The following is a 19,964-nucleotide window of genomic DNA, read 5'->3' as shown; positions in this document are numbered from 1 at the left end:
TATGAGATATAGCAGTTCCTTTTGTTGGGTGGCACGTCCTGTTAAGCATGACTTTAGCTTCAAGTGTTACTCTGAATAAGCACCACTACTTACACAGAGAGACAATTAGATAAAAATAAATACAACAAAGTTTGCAAGAAGTCATTGTTTTGAAACAAGAAGTGGGATTGATCTTCTTAGATAAGATTTCTGAATGTAAGAGTCAAGGGATAAAAAAAAAGGTGTTTGCAAGAAAAAAATTCACTTAACCAGTTATATTTCTTGACAGATATTAGAAATCAATAAAATTTACAAATACTTGGTTAAAAAATATAATGGACCAAAGGGTTTGCTACTTGAAGCAGTCAAACTTAGATTTGAACACTGGGTTGATTTTCTTGCCATTTATTGAAAGTGTTTGTAGCCCATTTAACTTTCCTTTACCTTAAAGAACGGAAAGCTTAGTGGGGGTTTCAGTACCAGGCCACTATCAGTGAAGCATATTAATTTGAGTATCAGCACATACAAAGTGTTTGTATTATATATCCTCTCATGTGAAAAGTTGATCAAGTAATTCCAACAATGGGTGGTGTCTTCTACCATGAGGAGCCAGCGAACCAGAACAAGAGATGCAAATTCCTTGCAGGGTCTCTGAAAGAAGTATTTTTCCACTGTCAAACTTTTACCCGGAGGCTTTCAACTGCAAGCCTTGAGGAGGAATGCCCCATCATCGATGATGTTGATGAGGTACATCAAGTACCTTCATCAAACCCTTTTGAATAGTTCTTGAGTGATATCTGCTAAGTTGTTTCAGCTCAATCAATTCTCAATCCAGAATCATTTCTTCTACCTTAAACCAAATATGTGAACATTTGGGTAAAATCATGTTAGCTGATATTTCAACATGATTTTGTATCGCCTGAAATGAATCCGAGTATGTTAATGTAAGGTGAGTTCCATGTTGAACTATGAAGTAATCTGAGTTGTTCTGTTGTGTACTGTTTTCTCAGATGGTTGTTTCGGCAGTGAGAAGCCGAGCTATGGAGAAACAGAAGCTGAAGCCAAGCCCATTGAGAGATGGTTTTTCCTGGACATATTCTCCTGCAACAAGAGAACTGTTTGTCACAGTGGCACCACAACCAAGGGTGGTGATAGGTGATGGAGAAGATGAGGAAAGAGAAGAGTTTTTTTCCGTAAAAAGTTGTCTGTCATGCTGTTCTTCGAGTGCTGTGAGTGACAAGGCATTTTTTTCTGTGAAGACTAACCTGTCTAGATGTTCAAGCATGAGTGGGGTTGACATGTCAGAGCATTGGAGGCGTTCGATAATTCAAGAGTTTTGCCACTGCGAAGGATGGCCTTTTGGGCTGTGCCGTAAAGCTGTGTTACTTCCACCGCTGCCTAAGTCACCATCTGAGTCATGGTTGTCACGCAAAATACAAAGAAGTACCAAAGTTATCTGAATTTATTTTACTTGCTCTGTCTTTTCAGTTCCAGTTGTGTCTCTTGTAGACTTGTAAGAGAAGTTGGTTGAAGATTTTGGAATAATGGATGTATGGCTCAAGATTCATATATAGACTACATTTAGTTTTAACATATACGTCAAATGAGATAAACAAACTCTTGCACAATTGCGTAATACTTGACTACTTAATCTTGACCAAAATGATGCGAACTATTTGCTCATTCAATCAGATCGTTTTATTAAAAGAATATCAAGCTGTGTTTGGCTCAAACAAATGTAATTTTAATCTTTTTCTCTGATGTATTGACACAACTCATTAATATGTCCATTACAATCCCAGTTTGCAAACTTCATGATTATTAGGAGCAGTTCTTCATGCATATGGTGTCTCCCAATCTTTAATAAATACGCATTCCAGTAAAACCATTATAGCTGCTTCCATGTACGATGTATACTTTTTTGTTACGAGAAGCAATTTTTTTGTGGATTTCAATTAATTTTAATCGATAGCATAAATATGATGAAAAAGTGTTGCTAGCTTTTCTTGTTCTGTTCCGTGTTTCTTGCAGACTAGATGCATATACAAATGAGTAGCTCGATATAATTAGTTAACTTCTTGACTTGTCATTTACTTGTTAACTTGTGGAAATGACATTCAAAATGAAATATAACGCTGTTTAAGGATATTCCCAGTTAACAAAGTTAAGCGCTCTTATTTCTACGCTATCAAACGCTTGACAGCAGAAAGGTCAGAAGAAAACCAATGGAAGGGTCTACGGACATCAAAAGCAAGATAGGAAACACGAACAAACAATTACATGCACTGTTTCTTGAATATTTCTTCTAAGCTCTTTGCTCAACGTATGAACCGGCAAGTCCAGAAGTTCCAAGAACAGTAACCTGCAACAGTAACCTCGGATTAGACAAGGGAATGGGAATTGGTATGCAATTTTGAATGTAGCAATGCTATTTGCCATGGAAGTAACTGAACAAAAAAAGTGAAGTTGAAAAACACAAATAAAAACGCAATTGACTGATCAAAATAAATTTCCTGACATTTTTTCTTTTTCTTTAGTTATTTTCTGAAGGCATATTCTTGCTACTTATATTTTTCTTACTAATAACCATATAGGATAGACTACCGAGTACAAAATGCATGGAGTAATTTAAGAAAGCACACGCAAAAAGTTAAAAGACATTCCAGCAAACAAGACACAATAACATTTGACAACACATCTTAAAAGATCTAAAGAACTAAACCATGTTGCAACTTGCAAGTGCACACAAAAACAGGAAATCAGACTTTTTGATGATATCTGCCATGATGGTTTTGAGGAACCCTCATCAAAAACTTCCAATGGTGTTACCATCTTCAAATGGCAGTGCCATGGTGTCGACCACAGGGAATGACAGATGCCAATTATCATGAAAGTGGCAGATTTTGGGTATGTCTCACCTCATATTCCTCATTCAGTGAATGGAAATAGAATGTTATGCCCAGGTCATGTGAAAAAAAGAGAGAGAAGCAATGCAAATCCCATTGGCTACCATGCACAAACTACTACATAAACGGGCAATAACAAGTGAAAATATAAGATGATACCTTTCCCCACTCAGCACCAAGGCCACTGCATCTCATCTTTAAGTGAATCATGCTTGCGCCCAACTCTACCTCCACCTTTTTCCGCAGATAATTCTCGTCGGGTCCAAAGGAATTCAAATAGGTGGAGTAACGATCAAAAATGAGATTAAGAGCACTTTTTATATGAGTAGGTAATGGCTTTACATCCTGCAAAAAGAAATCCAATCATCAGCAGCCAAATGAGGTGGGTAAATTAGAATAGAATGCAATGCAATGGTGCAACATTTTACAGGTACAAGTTTAAACGAGAAATACCTCGCCACTCACTCCAATACTGTCATCAATTTCCAGTTTCAAGCTGACTAGAATCCCACCAAACTCCTCAACAGCTTGAGCTGCCCGGAACACATTCTCCACAACCTCCTTGCCAGCCTTGTCATCAGTGTTTCTAGACAACACTTTCTTAACGTCAGAAACAACAGAATCCGGAAGCTCACTCCAATTTACTGCCAACAAATCTTTGAAAACATTGTAAAGTTCAGGGTCTTTAATATTGGGCAGGTGAGTCACATCTTCGCTAAAGAATCGCATGCTCCCTAAACCCATCGAGAAAGGAGACCTGCATTCTGTGTATATTTTTCCAAGCAAAACCAATTCAGCATACAACAGCCATCCTCGAACAGAACACTCTAACTCAATCAGCAAAGATTCTATTTCGATAAATTTCTCAACAAACACTTGCAGAAGAATAAAACAAGAAGACAAACTGAACTAATCTTCTCTCGTTAGTTAAAACTAATTTATGCACATTCTCATTCAGCTTCTCCAAAAGTTGATTTTATCTCATGCAAAACCAATTTCAACTCGTAACAGAAACTTAGCAACTTCATTTTCTCTTCTTATTTTCTTTTCCAGCATCTTCTAATTCTAATTGAGAAGTCCACCAAACAAACCAAAGTCTCAAAAAAACCTCAAAGCACGTCGAGAGTGAACCAGATACAACATTTTTTTTCTTTAATGAAGATGTGAATAACCAATTTCATCACGAAAAGAAAACGGTGCCACTAACAACATGAAAATCACTGCCAATATTTTAACCAGCATACAAAGCCGATACTATAACAACGGAATGATTCAATTGTGGAGTCAGATACCAATCGAAGTATCGAAAATAACGGAGACATGCTATTCCAGTCACAATAAACGGAACACGAACACTATTACACTAGTTTATTGTCCGTACAAGCGTCATCTACCAGTACATTGAAAATGAGTCAGATTAATCCAATTCGATAAAAATCGTATCCAAATTGTGCGGGAAAAAGTGCAAACGACGTCGAATTAACAATAGAAGATGCAGAAGGAAAACCTAACAGAATATAAAAGACGAAACGGTAGGATAGAGAGAGAGTACCTGAGGAAGAGGGAGAAGGAAAGGGATTGGGAGAAGGAGAGAGAAGCGAGGTTGAACGAAGGATATGGTTGGTGGAAGAAAAAGCGTGATAAGATCTGCAACTCAGTGATCGGAACAGTGATCTGAGACGCATCATTTTCTCCATCTTCGTTTGTTCGTTCTTTCTTTCTTCGGTTCACAGTTCAAAGCCTGCAAAGGGAAAACTCAGAAGACACACGCGACCTACCAACACTAACACAACAAAACTTCTGCAACTATTTTTTTTTCGCCCTCTATTTTTTTCTGTAGTGGAAACGTATTTATATTATTGGTTAATTTTAGGCTATGTAAGTATATATTTAGTATAAGAATATGTTTGTATGGAAAATCCTTAACTTACATTTTTTAATGATAATTTATTCTATATTTAGAGTTAAATTAAGAAAATTTGGACACTGAAACACTTAATTAAGAAGCACAAGTTGTTACTACTGTACCACCCAATATTAATATATTGAGAAATTAGTTTTTAACAACATATTATAGTTTCTCTCATCTCTCTATTACATAAGGTGGTTGATTATAATTAAGTAAAGGAAAATGGTAGGAATTATAATACTAAGAACTTGTTCACCTTCAGATCAAGAACCAATAACTCAAAGGGTGAGAGCAATTCATGTAATTCATTTATACTGATTGATCATATTAATACCAAACAATTTAAAAGTATAGGTTCACATCTTATTGATACTAAATGATGTAAAACTATTGGAGGTTCATGAATTAAACTTTTCCAAAAAAAAAAGTCAAATATTTTTGTAAATAAATAAATAATAAACTTTGAATCAATCAATTTTTTAAAGAAAAAATTGGTTTAGGTTTTTTACAATACTATATTAAAAGTTGTTTGAATTTTCAAAGCACATAATCTAAGTTTAATATAGATGAGATTTGTATGAGATAAAGGGGCAAGAGAAAAATACAAAAAATTATATAATTACCTTCACTTTTACAAGGAAATGTATCTTCTTGTTTACTTATCACCATTAATTAAATTTATTAATTTTTAACTTCTACTTTTAAAAAATTACTCTTCAAAAAAAAAAAATCATGTGTGTTTAAGGATTACAAAACAGGTCAGTTCAATCATTTTGATCTGATCTGTCCGTAATCCGTGAAAAAAAGGATAGGATCGATATCAAACAGAAACAGACCAATAATAGTAACACACCTTATATAGGACGACCGAATTGGTCTATTCTTTCTCAATTTATTTTCAAAATTTTTAATTTTTTTTTATTTTAAAATTTGTTTATGTATACATATAAATTAGTATTAAAAACATATTTAATCTTATAAAATATTTTCTAAACTTTTAATTGATTAGTTAATATTTTTAATTAGAGATAAATTAAAATAATTATTTCATTTATATGTTATATTATTATATTATAATTAATAATTAAAACCTAAATTTAAATTACAATACTATTATATATTTATACCTTTTCAAAAATATGATAAAAAATAAAAAAAAAATATTATTATTTATTTAATTTTTAATGTAAACTAAAATCAACCAAAATCGGGACAGATTGCTATGGATTTTAGTCTGTCAAATTGATAGATTGGACAAATTAAGCCAAAATAGATTGATGGATTAAAATCTTAAATCGACTCATCCTTTTTAACACGACCCAACCCATTTTATTATCCCAAATGTATTAAACTTATATCATATTAGAAAAGTAAACAAGTAAGAAAAATAAATGTGTTTTATTTATTTAAAAACAACTTAATTAGTTAAGACAACTCTTAAGAAGTTGCACAATTTTTTTAGTTGATCAAAAAAATATTTTAATAAACTAAAACCACTTAAAAATTAGTAACTTTAGTCAATTAACAATATAGTTTAATGATCAAAACGAAGTCAATTACATTTATTAAATTTTTAAACAGTTTTAGTCAATTAAAAAAAAAGGTTAATTGGTAAAAGTATTGTACCTTACAAATCCATCAAAACAACATTAAAGTACTTTCTAATGAACTAAAATTGAATAAAGGTTCTTAACATTTCTAAAATAATTTCTATAAAATCTAACCAAAACCAATGAATGAAAACTTATTTATAACACTTAAAATACTAAAATTATAACAAAAAGATAATATCACCTATAATATCAACTTTTCAATATACTTAATAATAAATAAATTTATTCATGCATAATGAAAGAAAATAAATAAGAATTAATGCCTTAAACACTGAACCAATAGCCCTAATTTAAAAGAAAAAACAATAAAAAAGACTTATTATATTTTGGACTAAGTCACAAATTAAATGTCCAAATATTATTTTTCTTTGATACTAAACACACAATCACTTCGATTCTTAAAAGTATCCGTGTTAATCAAATGCTTGAAAGTATTACAATTAAAGAAAGAAATTCGGAAAATGTAATTCATCTATTTGTTTAGTCTTGTCGTTAGAAAAAAAAAATTCTATTCAAGTGCTTACCATTATTGTCATTTTGATTCATGAAGTTTATTAACTTAAGTCATTTTCAACGTGGAATTATTCATTTGTCAAAATAAGTTCTTAATCATAATCCCTTGTTGTCATTTTAATCTCTAAACGTGTAAGGAGACTACAATAATTAGGTTTAGGGATTAAAACATATTAAAGCAAGATGATTAAGTGACTGGGATTCACTAATTGAATCAGAGTAGAAGCTTCAAAATTCTTCGAAGAGGAACACCAACACTGTTTATTCAAATCCTCAAATTTCTTCAGAGCTTAACGACGAAGAGGAAGATATAAGCTATTAATTTCAGAAATGAAATCTTAAATTCAAAAACAAAAATAATCATTCGTGAGACAGAGTGTTTTAAAGATACGATGGTAATTAATTCCAAAATATTATTTGAATTTGAATGTGAGTAAAAATATTGTACTTTGATATTACTACATGAAGAACATAAGATATGAAATTTTGCATGATGAAACCTTATCGTAATAGTGCAAGAAGTAGCCACAAAACATAAGTGGATGGTGATAGTTCTCCATGTAGTTTATCTATCGCCATTTCTTTCTCTCTCTCAATCACTCACTCACTTCAATGGACAACGACACTCACGCGCCGGCCACCGCAGAGGCAGAAGTAGCACACGATTTCCCCGGCCTCATCCGTGTCTTCACCGACGGTCGCATCCAACGTTTCAAAGGAACCGACGTCGTTCCACCCTCCACCCCCACCACTCACCCCGTTTCATCAAAAGACGTCACTCTCAACCCTCATTCCACTCTCTCCGCTCGCCTCTTCCTCCCGACACCTCCATCCACCACCACCAACCAGCGCCGCAGCCTCCCTCTCTTGGTCTACTTCCACGGCGGTGGCTTCTGCACCTCCTCCCCCTTCACGTCAACCTACCACCACTACATCGCAGCTGTCGCCGCCGAAGCCAAGCTCGTCGCCGTCTCCGTCGAGTACAGGCTGGCCCCGGAGCACCCTATTCCGGCAGCGTACGAGGATTCGTGGGCTGCACTGCAATGGGTCGCGTCACACCGCAGTAACGCTGGACCAGAGCCTTGGTTGAATGAAAATGTAGACTTCGGAAGAGTGTTCTTGGCCGGGGACAGTGCCGGTGCCAACATAGTGCATAACTTAACAATGTTACTTGGGGACCCGGATTGGGACATTGGAATAGACATCCTAGGAGTTTGTCTTGTCCACCCGTATTTTTGGGGTTCGGTTCCTTTCGGATCCGAGACCATGGATTTGGATAAGAAGGCCGTGCTGGACCGGCTCTGGCCCTTTGTGTGTCCGGAGTCGCCGGACAATGATGACCCACGGGTTAACCCGGTGGGGGAGGAAGCACCAAGCTTGGCATGGCTAGGGTGCAGGAGGGTGCTGGTTTGTGTGGCGGAGAAGGATGTGCTGAAGGAGAGAGGGTGGATTTATTACAATGCTTTGAGTAGGAGTGGGTGGATGGGGGTGGTGGAAATTAAGGAGACTCAAGGGGAGGGTCATGTCTTTCATCTTCTTGACTTGGCTAGTGACAAGGCTCAGGATTTGATCAAACGCTTGGCTCTTTTCTTCAACAGAGATCAGCCTCCTTCAATTTAATGCATTGGTTCCAATTCATTCGTGTTTTAAGTATGCTTTCAAAACTGTGAAAATGTCTCTAAAATTGATTAGTAGTAGACTATTTATAAATTTCAAAGACTGAACTAAAGCTCAAATGCAGTTTTAATGGATCCGTGTTTCCAGATACACCTGAATCAACACGTTTATGTAGAAGATCCTACTCTTGGCAAATAATAAATAAACAAATAAATAAAACTTTTAGCTCATGATCAAGAAGAGGGATTAAAATATGTTTCTTTCTCATCCTCTAACATGTAACTCCTGCATTTTAAAGAACACACAAAAATACGAATACCCGTGATAAAACAATTTCTGTTGACAAACTTGTCAGAAGTATTTAATGAAATGCTGCTGTAAGGAGGAATACATTGGACAATGCTAACTCTAGAAAACAACAGTGTCGAGCATCATTCCCAAAGTCTGAACAATGTTTGATGACATCAAATTGGAAACGTGCTCTTCCAGGTGCTTCTTCGCATCTTGCCTTCCCACATTTGCAATTGCGAGTTTTTCAGGTGGCAACTCATCTTCTTCCTGCACTGCCTTGTTGTACTTGGATGCTAAATTTAGCATCTCCTGCATCACCAGAAATAAAAACATTATCTCCTGAATTTCTCATTCAGCTTATTTTCTGAATAAACGGTTGCTAGTTTCCCCCCCTTTACTCATCAGAGAGAGGATCTTTGAAATAAAGGCAAGTATTTCCTAAAAATAATCCCAACCTGTAGTTTAACTTATTTTGAAATTGTCAGCTTTTAACGAGTTTTTGAAAAGTGATAATTTCCTTGATTTTTTTTTTCAACCAGGCAGTATTTATATATACGTTACGAGCAGGTTTCAACTTATAACAGAATATTTTCCTGGCAGCAGGAGTTTTATCTTGTTTCTTTTCAAATATATTATATATTTAATTCAACGTTTTGAAATTAACACTTAATAAGTGTCTGTACTCTGTCACAGAACAAGGCTGCTCCGCACCACTACACTGCTATTGCAACATCTTCATGTCGAGGATGGAGCTTTTAATACCAAAATCACTATATTTCCATTCCAAACTCTATGTGTCTCAACAGCACCAAAGAAAATTCTAAAACAAAGCTAACAATGTATGATGAATTTATTGTTCTTATTTCAAAACACCTTTAGTTCGTCCAGTCATTCGACCTCAACCTATTGGTATAGTTCATTGAATTGCACTTTAACAAGAATGATTTATATAATTCAAATGGACATCAACAAAAACGTTTTGTATGGCACTCTCTCCTTGAAGATAGATGTCTAGCAGACTAACCAATAGGTTTCCTTGATCTAACTTTATTGAACCATGCTTATAAGCTCAATAAAGCTATGTGGCCACATTGATTGATGCCATGCCCATCACTAAATCGATGTCCACAACTAGTCCCCTTCTCCCCTTAATCTAATGTGTATTGTGGTCGTGTCACTTATCACCAGCTTAATATTTGTTTCCTTCAATACCTAACCATAACTTAATGTAGTGCATCCAATGTCCTTTTCATTCGTATAGGGAGATTAAAGTTTGTTAGCTAATTTTGTATTCTCATGTTCCTAAATGTTTCTATAACTATCATGCACCTTATACGACAATAATCAGTGAAAACCATTTTATTTTATATCTCTTTACGAGTGAGAGGGGAAAAGAAGTTGAGAGACAAGGAAACGACAGAAAGAATAAAAAAATCAACCAATTAGTATACTAAGTTTCTGAAATTTACTAAACCATGTCACAGAATTTCCAATTGAGAGCCATATCAATCCTTTACTGCAGTGTGAAAAGTCAAGAAAGTGCGTGGTAACATTTGAACAGTATTTTGTCTTGTGTATTATTTGTGCAAGGCTCATGTATGCAATAAATTAAACAAATAAAAAGTTAAACTGGGGAGAAGAAAACAGAAATTAAAAGGTTGAATGATCTACATTCATATTTCACAATGAAAACTCTTAACTAACCTGAACAGTCTGTTCATTAGTTTTCGAATGTGAATCAAAGCGTCTGAGTGTCAAACCATCGGTCCACTTCTTTTTGTGAAGGTTAAGCAACATCTTCTCTTCAAGTTCATTCTTTCTGTAATTGATTGCTATGGAGTAATAATGTCTATTCAATCCATGGATCAGAGCCTAAAAAGGAGATTGCAAAAACAATTGCAAAAACAATAAGTAACAACAAAAGGCAAAAACAGAGCAGCATAAGGAAGTAAAGGAACACTCACTTGGATAGATGGCTTGTTTAAATGGCCTAAGTTGGAAGTTGTCTGTCGTGGTTCCTGACCCAGCATCATAGTTTGTGGATTAATCAGCCGGAAAGCATCAATTACCACTTTGCCTTTAACACTCTGAATGGGATCCACCACCACAGCCACTGCACGTTGATTTAAAGCCTCGAAACTCTGCATTAGAAAGTACATACATATTACATATAACTATGTAAAACCAAAATCCCTAATGGAACAAGGGTTTATAATGGCTAACTTAACCAAATCCCATGTGTAACCTGTCTAAAACCACATTAAGTTTTAACCATTAATTGTCCCATTCATTCATTCATTCATTCATATCACAGAGTATATTGTGCTAACTTTTCTTAATTCCATTGTACCTACTTAAATTGCAAGAATGAAAATACTAAGCATTCTTCTATCAATATTTAAGTACAGTAAAGTTTTATGACTCGAGCATTATTTCTTCTCGAGTTTCCAACCCTCACAACTAGAATCATTCCAATCTAAGATTGGGATGCAATGAGATACACATACAATCCTACACCAAGCAATCCATCCCTCTCCCCATTAGCACTTCCCAAGCATCTACTTAATATATATTAGTTTTAATCAATTAATGCTTCTTTATTTGAGCCAAAGCACAGATATCACTTGTCTATACATCCATATTACCAATAACAAAAGGTAATTTTCCATCTTCACTTTTACATCACAAGTTCCACATAAATAAAGTTTTAATTTGTATAAATATATAAAAACATATTTGTTCACAACTAATGCACTATCAAGGATCACAACAAAACCGTGACTGAGATCATAGCTTAAAACCTTAGATGTATCACAATTAGCATGTGCCTCATTTTTTCGTAAAGAACAACAAGAAAACAAATGTTATATGGATAACACAGTGTCAGTCAGCTCAATTACAGATCTTTCATTTCAGAAAAGGAAGTAAATGTCATACACACCTATTAATTGCTCACTTAGTTTCAAATTTAACTTTTAAGCACAAACATATGCCACCATGATGAACTAAAGATCAAAGAACCAGCCAAAAACCTGTTGGGTGTTAATATCCACTCCAGAAAGCCAACACCCGAATCCCGGATGCGAGTGATACCACCCCACAACCATCTCCGGCCTGCAACGACAAACCAACAGCGTTTCAACCATCCATATGTGTACCACAAGCAAATCCTCTCTCACAAAAACAACGAAACTTTAAACGAACCCAAAAAGTACCTTCCAGTCTGCTTCAACATATCAAGCATATTAGTCTGAAAAACATGATCAACGGCTTCAACGCTCACACCGGTCCCACTCTGAGGCATCGCAAACACATCCACAACGCGCACGGTGTACTCATCCACGAACTCCCCCAACATCAGACCCATCACTTCCATGGGTACCCCAGCTCTTCCTGCACAGAAAATTAGGGTTTTTTATAAATTCGGGCTAACGAAACAAGAAAAGGGATCGAGAAAGAAGAAAAAAGTACCGTGTTTGAGCATTTTGAGAAGCGCGAGAGAGGAGATGTAAACTTGCTCGGAGGAATCAAGGGTGGGGGAATCTGGTGGGGGGTGCCCTAGGGCTCCGCCTGCACCGGCGAACATCCTCTGAAGCCTCTCCATCCCCGACATGACGATGATGATGATGGAAGCTAGAAGAACCTCAAATCTTAGTTTTCTTTTGTTTCACGAAAACAAAGATTGCTTCCTCTCTTGGAAACTATCCTTATGTTACTGATAATTATGGTTCCTCAGTGAAGACGGAGATATGATTAAATACGACTTACGTTGACGTTTCGATCAAGAAATTGTTAAAAGAAATAAAAATCAAAAAGAAAGTCTCATACGGTAATTGGGTCCGTATGCAAAAACGGCCCATTTATAGATTTTGTTAGTACTAGAATGTTATCAATTTCTTTTTGTACCCCAGATTTTCTTGTACACGCCAGATTTTTTAAATTACTTATTTTGTCCTTTGTGATTTATACATCAACCTTCGTAGCCCCATTTTTTTTTTCTGCTTATCCGCTAATTTTTCTGCTTTTCTTTTCTCTTAGTTGCATTGGACATTAAGGTTTTGACAAAGGAATTAGTTGAAGATTAAGGTTTTTAAAAGTTTGAGGGTCAGGGACTCATTTTGTTACCGGTATTTTTTTTCATAGTTTCTGAACAAAATGATGATGCTTGCATTGGTTTTCAATAAAATTTTAGATTGTGCAATTTTTCAATAACTCTTTGGTTTTTTATTCTAATAATTATTATATAACTACTATAATTCATAATGTTGGTTTACTTTACTTTTAATTTTGTTTTTTATTTAGTTTTAGGGTATACCGAATTAAGAATTTGGGAATAACAATGAAATCAAGAATAATATATACGAATTTATATTACTGCAGTTGATTTACAACTGATGTACAAAAGGCAAGCAAAAACAAAAAGATAATAAACCAGTCCTGAGGTTATAGTTTTTTCCCTCTACGTCAAACACGAGTTCTATTAAGAAATGCCACAGAAAAGTTACGAGAAAGAAAAAAAAAAACATGATGAGTATAGAATGAAGAGAACTAGAAGGGGTTCTTAGTGTGTGGGGATCTCATTTGACGGAGCCTCCTCTCTTGCGACAGTATTTTTGAAAACCTGAAACCATTAACAATCGATGTCATTCTAAACCAACCAGATGAATGTAGTTGTTATGAACAATGTTGTTGTTTTTGAACTAACCTTGTAAGAGCTTGTTGATTAGTTTCCCCGTTTTTGAGTGGCTCAAAGAGACCATTCTCTAAATTAACCCTAGAGACTGCTTTCTTCAACAGATTTTCACCGATTCTACTAAGCTTCTCCAGGTTCTCCTTCGTAGCAATGTCAACTGAAGAATCCGTTCCAGACAATGTGTCATCCTGCAATTTATGTTCTTCATCCATTAGCTTCATAATATATATATATAGTATTTGACCAATTATGCATGCATGCTCATAAAAATATTAATTAATTACCTGAATTCGAAGGTAATTATCTTCTGAGCGAAGTGCTTGAGTGACAGCAGATAAATGGAAGTCAACCATATCTGCACTCGACTGAGTAAAAACATCGGTTAAGGGAGTGCTGCCATCGTAGGTTAGCCAATCCAACAACCCCCATTTGCTTGCAATTTTAGCATTGAATTTTTCCTCATTTTTTGCTGTTCCAGTGCCTATTGAAATTATCAGGAACCGATTATATTCCATAGGCTTCATGGGAAAAAAATCAGAGTTTTGCTTCATGATTTGCTTTGTAACTTCGTTCATGGCAACTAAGGTCTGCATCATCGTCAAATTCGGAAAACAAAACAAGTTACTGATACATTCCAATATACAGTAATAAATGTGAAAACAAGAATTGATTAGTGAATAATTATGGTTATACGTACCGGGTTATTTGCACAGACGCCACCATCAATGAGATTGAATTCGTGTATGTTCCCTTCAGAATCTTGGTTCTTGAAATTGTGTGCTGGGAGATAAGTTGGTGCAGCGGAAGTGCTTATGCATATGTCTGAGAGTTTAGCATCCAAGCAAGTAGACATCTTCATCTGCATCAATTCATTTCAAACCTTACTCTGTTACTTTCTTTCTCACCTTTCTATCAATTTAATTCTCTTCGGTGTTAATATATATATTAACATTGACATATACATTTAAAAAAAGGGAAAATAAAAGACCGGAACCAACTTAGTTTTACTTTTTCCTAAACTGATATCATCAACGTATTTTGAAAAACTGAAAGACAACTATTTTTGTTTTATTAGGGGAAAATTGTTTAGTCAAAATTTCAACCCCAGGAGTCCAACGAGAACCATAAACAAATAAATATATATAGGTCCCAAACACCAGGAAAGTGGAAAGAAAATTCCTTTGAAAAGTGAAAAGAAAAGAGAAAGAGAGAGGAAGGTTAACCTGATAGGAAGAAAAAATAATGGGTTGCATAGATTTGATGTCGAAGGTGGGAATGACAACGTTGGTGAGAGTCTGATGCAATCGAATCTCTCCAAGTTTCTCTCTGACCACCTGATGAAGGTATTTGCCATCGTATTTGGGTCCTCCCAAAGATCTTACCAAGTTTGCTATTATAGTCCCACCAAGGCCACTGCATATACAAGTACATTTAAATGATCAAAAAAATGAATAAGGAAAGACAGAGATGCATGCATGATGCAACAACATTAATGAACGACAATGACCTTTGCTGTGGGAAAATCTTAGGACAGTGTTCCAAGTAAAAGGGCCTGATGTCTTTGGCAGCAAAAAGTGGTCGATTGTTTTTTCCTGGAGCAGTGAGCATAGCTGTTACAAGACCTCCCGTGCTTGTTCCTGATATCACATCAAAATAATCTGCAAGCCTTGCCTCTGGACCATCCAACTCCTGCATTTTCATCGTGTACATGTATATATCAATATCATTATTTATTTAACATGTCAGTTAATTTCATTTCTCATGAATGGAACTTGATTAATGAATAATTAGTATAGTTTGATGGGTAATGAATTAGGTTTTGGATATACATATACCTGAAGCTGAGACTCAAGGAAATCAATAATGGTGGCGGGGATGATGCCCCTGATGCCACCACCATCGATGCTAAGAATGGTTACCAAGTTTCCATAAGTTGGAGGCTGAATTTGTTCAACGGATGACTCTGATATCTGCATGCTTAATTTGTGGCTGCGAAATCAAAGGGTGTAGTTTGTTTATGAACAGAAAGCAATGTGCAACTAAAAAGATTGAGGGTAGCGAAGTAGGCACGGGTGCAGTGGTGTATATATAGTGGGAGGTGGAGGCAGTAAAAAAGATGAGAAAGTATTTAATATTGAAGGAAGACAGAGTCAATGTAGAAATGTTGTGCCTAATTTTGATGGTAAAAGACGACTGCATAACTTTCCTAGCTGACCCTCTGATGGAGATGGCGATAACTATTTATTTACTAAAATATTTATGAAACCTGTGAATGCCATACAGAGTGAAGCATGAAGCATTCTTTAGATTTGAAGGAGACATGTGAAGAAAAAATACACACGGCACTTAGTGACATCAAAAGAATTTATAGCAATCTATTTAATTCCAAGCATTGTTATTATTATTCATTTAAATCTGTTTGATAAAAGCCGTATAAAAGTACTCATTTTTTTCAAGTATATTATAGCAGAGAGTCACCACCCATAGTTCAGTTCCTTTCAAAGTGATTTAATTAGATGTTGTAAAATGGAGATGGGAAAGTGAGATTGAAAGAATTAGAATAGTACTAACTAATAGAGCATTATACTAATTTTAAAAAGTTTATTAGTGCTTCCTGCAAAGATTGAGATATATGTTTTTGCAACTTGTTACCATCACCAAAACTTTACATTTTCCAGCCGCCTCTCAAAACACTTCTAGAATCTTATCAAAGTGCGCAAATTTTTAATACTTAACATGAAATTATATATCGAATGATTTCATCCCTTTCCAATCTTTAGAACACATAAATAAAATCACAATTGTAAAAGAGGAAAAAACAAGAAATTATAACTCTTTATTCAGTACAACGAAATACAATTCATCGATAAAAGAAAAATTTTCTTGACAGATTATGAAATTTAAAATATCTTTAGAAATATTCACTGACAATGAATTTGTTAGCAATAGTTAGTAAATTAATTTTTCATGCAACAGAACTATCTTTTATGCTGCGTTCAATTGAAAGACAAGATTTGAGAGGTGGACAGATTTGAGTGAATTTAAGAGTGAATTATATGTTATTTTTTAAAGAAATTTAGAGGTAATTGTGAGTAGATTTAAAACGGATTTTTATAAGTTTGTGAGATATTTGATTGGTGTGATAAAATAAAAAATATGTTTTAATAGGAGTAGTTTGTTTATGAACAGAAAGCAATGTGCAACGAGATGTGATGGGTAACAAAGAAAGATTGAGGGTTGTGTGGTTTGTTGTTAGCGAATAGGCATGGTTGTAGTGGTATTTATAGTGGGAGCTGGACCCAATAATAAATATTTATATTATAGTGCATAGTTGAATTGAATTGAAAAGAGTAGAAAAGTATTTAATATTGAAGGAAGACATAGTCAAAAAAACTGAGATGTTATGCCTAATAGGACACATTGGTTCTTTTGTTTTAAATGGCTCCAAACAGTAAAAGACGACTGCACAACTTTCCTAGTGTAGACCTAAACATGCATGAATCCGATGGCGATGGCTATATATTATTATATGATAGTATAATAATATATTTATGATGACGTGAATTACTCGTGGGGATAAGGACCTTTAATTAGCATATGTGTGAATCCTTGTTTGGATTCAAAGGAGATTTGTGAAGAAGAAGAAGAACACAGACGCCATAACTTTGTCTCATTGGTGATTACGTGAAGGTGATGGGTGTTATGTTATATATATATAAATATATATATATATATATATATATATATATATATATATATATATATATATATATATATATATAAGGGCAATCTATTCAATTCTAAGTATTATATTTTAATCTTATGTAAAACTTATAAAAGAAGTGAATATATATTATCGGAAAGAGTTTCTAGATTGACGTGGGAAAAATGAGATTAAAGAAGCTAGAATAGGAGTACTTGTGATATTACGATTTTTGCTCTTTATGTAATAAGCAGTATAAATTGATATTTATATGAGTAAAACTTTTTTTAACCGGTAAAATTGAAAAAACAAAATTAACAAAGAAAAATAAGGTTCACCCATCAAGCAGCCACCAATAGTACATGATAACATAAAGTTCATGTACTTAGGATTCGATCTGCACATGTGGGATTGAATCCCCTCCCTTTAAAGCGCACAAATATGTTTCATGTCATGTAGGATCAGATCTCTCACTTTCACGTCCACATAGATCCATTCCATTTGAGGTATGATCAGATCTCTCACTTTTATGCCCACACAAATATGTTTCATTTGAGGTGGGATAAGATCCACCTCTTCAACCAAAGAGGGTAAATTGTATTTCATTTATGAATAAGCTTATATGACCTCCCAATACGCAAGATCGAAAAATGTTAGGTTTATAAGGAGGGGGCATCACTAGGGAGATACAACACCAATGAGATCTGATCCCAACCACATAAGTCATTGATACCATTCTCAACCCAAAACCTTAAGGCAATGAGTTTATGGGTCTTTATTCTTATATAGTGCTCCACTTTCTCATTTCTAGCTAACAATCTCTCCCTCAAGGGTGAGTCCCTTCAGCCACATTGGTACAGCCCCCTCCAGCCCTTGCCAGGAAGACTTTCGATACTAGGACCTGCACTCGTCTTAGTCGGTTTTAACCATTGGCTCTGATACCACTTGTTAGGATTACAGAGGAGGGGGTTTCACTGGGGAGATACAACACCAATGAGATCTGAGCCCAACCACATAAGTCATTGACATCACTCTCAACCCAAAACCTTAAGGCAATTGATTTATGGGTCTTTATTCTTATATAGTGCTCCACTTTCTCATTTATAGTTAATGTAAGACTTAGAATCACACTTGAATTCCTAACAAAAAAATTGATAAATCTCGTATCGTTTCATTCTCTTACTTTTAATTCTCTTCAAAAGAAATGTTGAAACTACCACGTAACACAACATTAATAAATTCTACTGATAATTTGAATATCCATTATCAACAAATATTTACGTTGGTAAAGTCTATCAACAAATTCTTTTGAGCTTTGATCCTTTTGTGGTAAAATATGTCGATAAAGTTTTTAAAATTTTTTGAAAATTTGTTGGTAAAGTGAATGTCAAATTTTATGTCAAGATCGGATGATATATTTTTATAAATAATTGGAGTTGGGTGAAAATAAGAAAAGAAAGATAAGGAGGAGAAGAACTAAATCACAACATTTATCATTAGATAATTATTGATTACCAAATCTCATTAATATTTATTTATGGATTTTTATTATTTGTAATTAGTAATTATTAACAGATTTCTCCTATCAATTGGTAAAATTTATATTTATAGACAACCATTTTTCTAATGAATTTTCTATCATTGGTCACTTATCAATAAATTTTTATTTATTAACAATATTTTTGGATTACCGAAAAGTTTTACCATGATAATCCAAAATTTTCTTATAGTGAATTAGTTAACATTGATTTTTATTTGTTATTATTGAATTTTGACTGACACGAAATGTTTATTTCAGTCTTATTAAAAGAAAATTTATTATATGATTATCATACAATATGCTTTAAATTTTTATATATATATATATATATATATTTTTTATCTTCATAATCCATAACATTATTTTTATCATATAATATGCTAACATTATATTATTTTACTAATCTTTATTAGAATAACAAAGTACATCCTTATAATGTTTATTCTCTCATGTACTATCACTTTAAAATTCTATCCTGGTATATAATATTTTATTCAATTTAAGATACTTTCTTCAATATTTTAAATTATTTTTTCTCATTTATTACATCATAACTTATAGTAGAATTATGTTTCTTTTAAATTTTAAAGTAAAATGAGAGGCACCCACACTAGTCGTTATTTAGAAAAACAAATACTTACGTTAATTAATGAGGTGTGACTTTTCTGTATAACTATATTTTCACTGTATAAAAACGCGACATTTTTCTAAACAATTTGAAGATTCAGGTCCAAGTTCTAGGGTGAGTACATTTCAAACACCATTTCGAAGATCAGTTCCACATAATAATATTTTTTACCATATTCTTCACTTCTGAATTTGTCGTTCTTCAATTTGACTACAAAAGACACGGCATTCAAAACTATCTCAAACAGTAACTATTGACTAATAAGATCAAAGTAGCTGTCTATTCTATATTTAAATCTATTGTCTTAAAAGTTTTGGTGGATTAAAAATGGTGTTAATGTTTTATGTAATTGGACTCAGATCTCATTAATGTTATATTTCTTTAATAAAACTCTCTCTATAAACCTAACACTATGTTCATCCAAACAAATAAAGAAAAAAAAATGATTTCATTTGTTTTTACTTTTAATTTTCAGTTACTGAATTAAAATTACCTATAACCTGGTACTTATATGTGTTTACTTATTCACTAGTTAAGTGTTGTTGTTGGAAGTTTTATTTAATTGAGAAGTG

General features: G+C 34.0%; 5 protein-coding genes across 5 annotated transcripts; 2 read left to right on the top strand and 3 right to left on the bottom strand.

The window, feature by feature from the left end:
• The first annotated feature begins 345 nt into the window (after positions 1-345).
• LOC114194642 lies at positions 346-1,574 on the top strand. Its single transcript, XM_028084990.1, has 2 exons — positions 346-726; positions 990-1,574. The coding sequence occupies exons 1-2, from the start codon at positions 562-564 to the stop codon at positions 1,437-1,439; spliced, it is 615 nt and encodes a 204-aa protein (XP_027940791.1). The 5' UTR covers positions 346-561; the 3' UTR covers positions 1,440-1,574.
• Positions 1,575-2,045: 471 nt separating this feature from the next.
• Positions 2,046-4,725, bottom strand: LOC114194641 (succinate dehydrogenase subunit 5, mitochondrial). The gene is made up of 4 exons (XM_028084989.1): positions 4,438-4,725; positions 3,339-3,649; positions 3,045-3,230; positions 2,046-2,341 (listed from the first exon to the last, which is right to left on the bottom strand). Exons 1-4 carry the CDS (start codon positions 4,580-4,582, stop codon positions 2,285-2,287), a joined length of 699 nt encoding a protein of 232 aa, XP_027940790.1. The 5' UTR covers positions 4,583-4,725; the 3' UTR covers positions 2,046-2,284.
• A 2,611-nt stretch (positions 4,726-7,336) lies between these two features.
• On the top strand, positions 7,337-8,671 carry LOC114194126 (probable carboxylesterase 13). Its single transcript, XM_028084193.1, has one exon. It carries the CDS (start codon positions 7,533-7,535, stop codon positions 8,538-8,540), a length of 1,008 nt encoding a protein of 335 aa, XP_027939994.1. The 5' UTR covers positions 7,337-7,532; the 3' UTR covers positions 8,541-8,671.
• Positions 8,672-8,724: 53 nt separating this feature from the next.
• On the bottom strand, positions 8,725-12,608 carry LOC114194127 (26S proteasome non-ATPase regulatory subunit 14 homolog). The gene is made up of 6 exons (XM_028084194.1): positions 12,300-12,608; positions 12,044-12,221; positions 11,861-11,942; positions 10,793-10,969; positions 10,533-10,700; positions 8,725-9,137 (listed from the first exon to the last, which is right to left on the bottom strand). Exons 1-6 carry the CDS (start codon positions 12,439-12,441, stop codon positions 8,946-8,948), a joined length of 939 nt encoding a protein of 312 aa, XP_027939995.1. The 5' UTR covers positions 12,442-12,608; the 3' UTR covers positions 8,725-8,945.
• A 554-nt stretch (positions 12,609-13,162) lies between these two features.
• Positions 13,163-15,790, bottom strand: LOC114194125 (patatin-like protein 2). The gene is made up of 7 exons (XM_028084191.1): positions 15,357-15,790; positions 15,029-15,210; positions 14,745-14,934; positions 14,219-14,380; positions 13,806-14,108; positions 13,534-13,709; positions 13,163-13,449 (listed from the first exon to the last, which is right to left on the bottom strand). The coding sequence occupies exons 1-7, from the start codon at positions 15,495-15,497 to the stop codon at positions 13,377-13,379; spliced, it is 1,227 nt and encodes a 408-aa protein (XP_027939992.1). The 5' UTR covers positions 15,498-15,790; the 3' UTR covers positions 13,163-13,376.
• Positions 15,791-19,964: the final 4,174 nt, after the last annotated feature.

This window comes from Vigna unguiculata, chromosome 8 (genome assembly GCF_004118075.2).
Source record: "Vigna unguiculata cultivar IT97K-499-35 chromosome 8, ASM411807v1, whole genome shotgun sequence".
In the NCBI taxonomy this organism is placed as follows: domain Eukaryota; kingdom Viridiplantae; phylum Streptophyta; class Magnoliopsida; order Fabales; family Fabaceae; genus Vigna; species Vigna unguiculata.
Note: the sequence above shows the minus strand (reverse complement) of the source record. Positions and strands in the feature narration are given on the sequence as shown.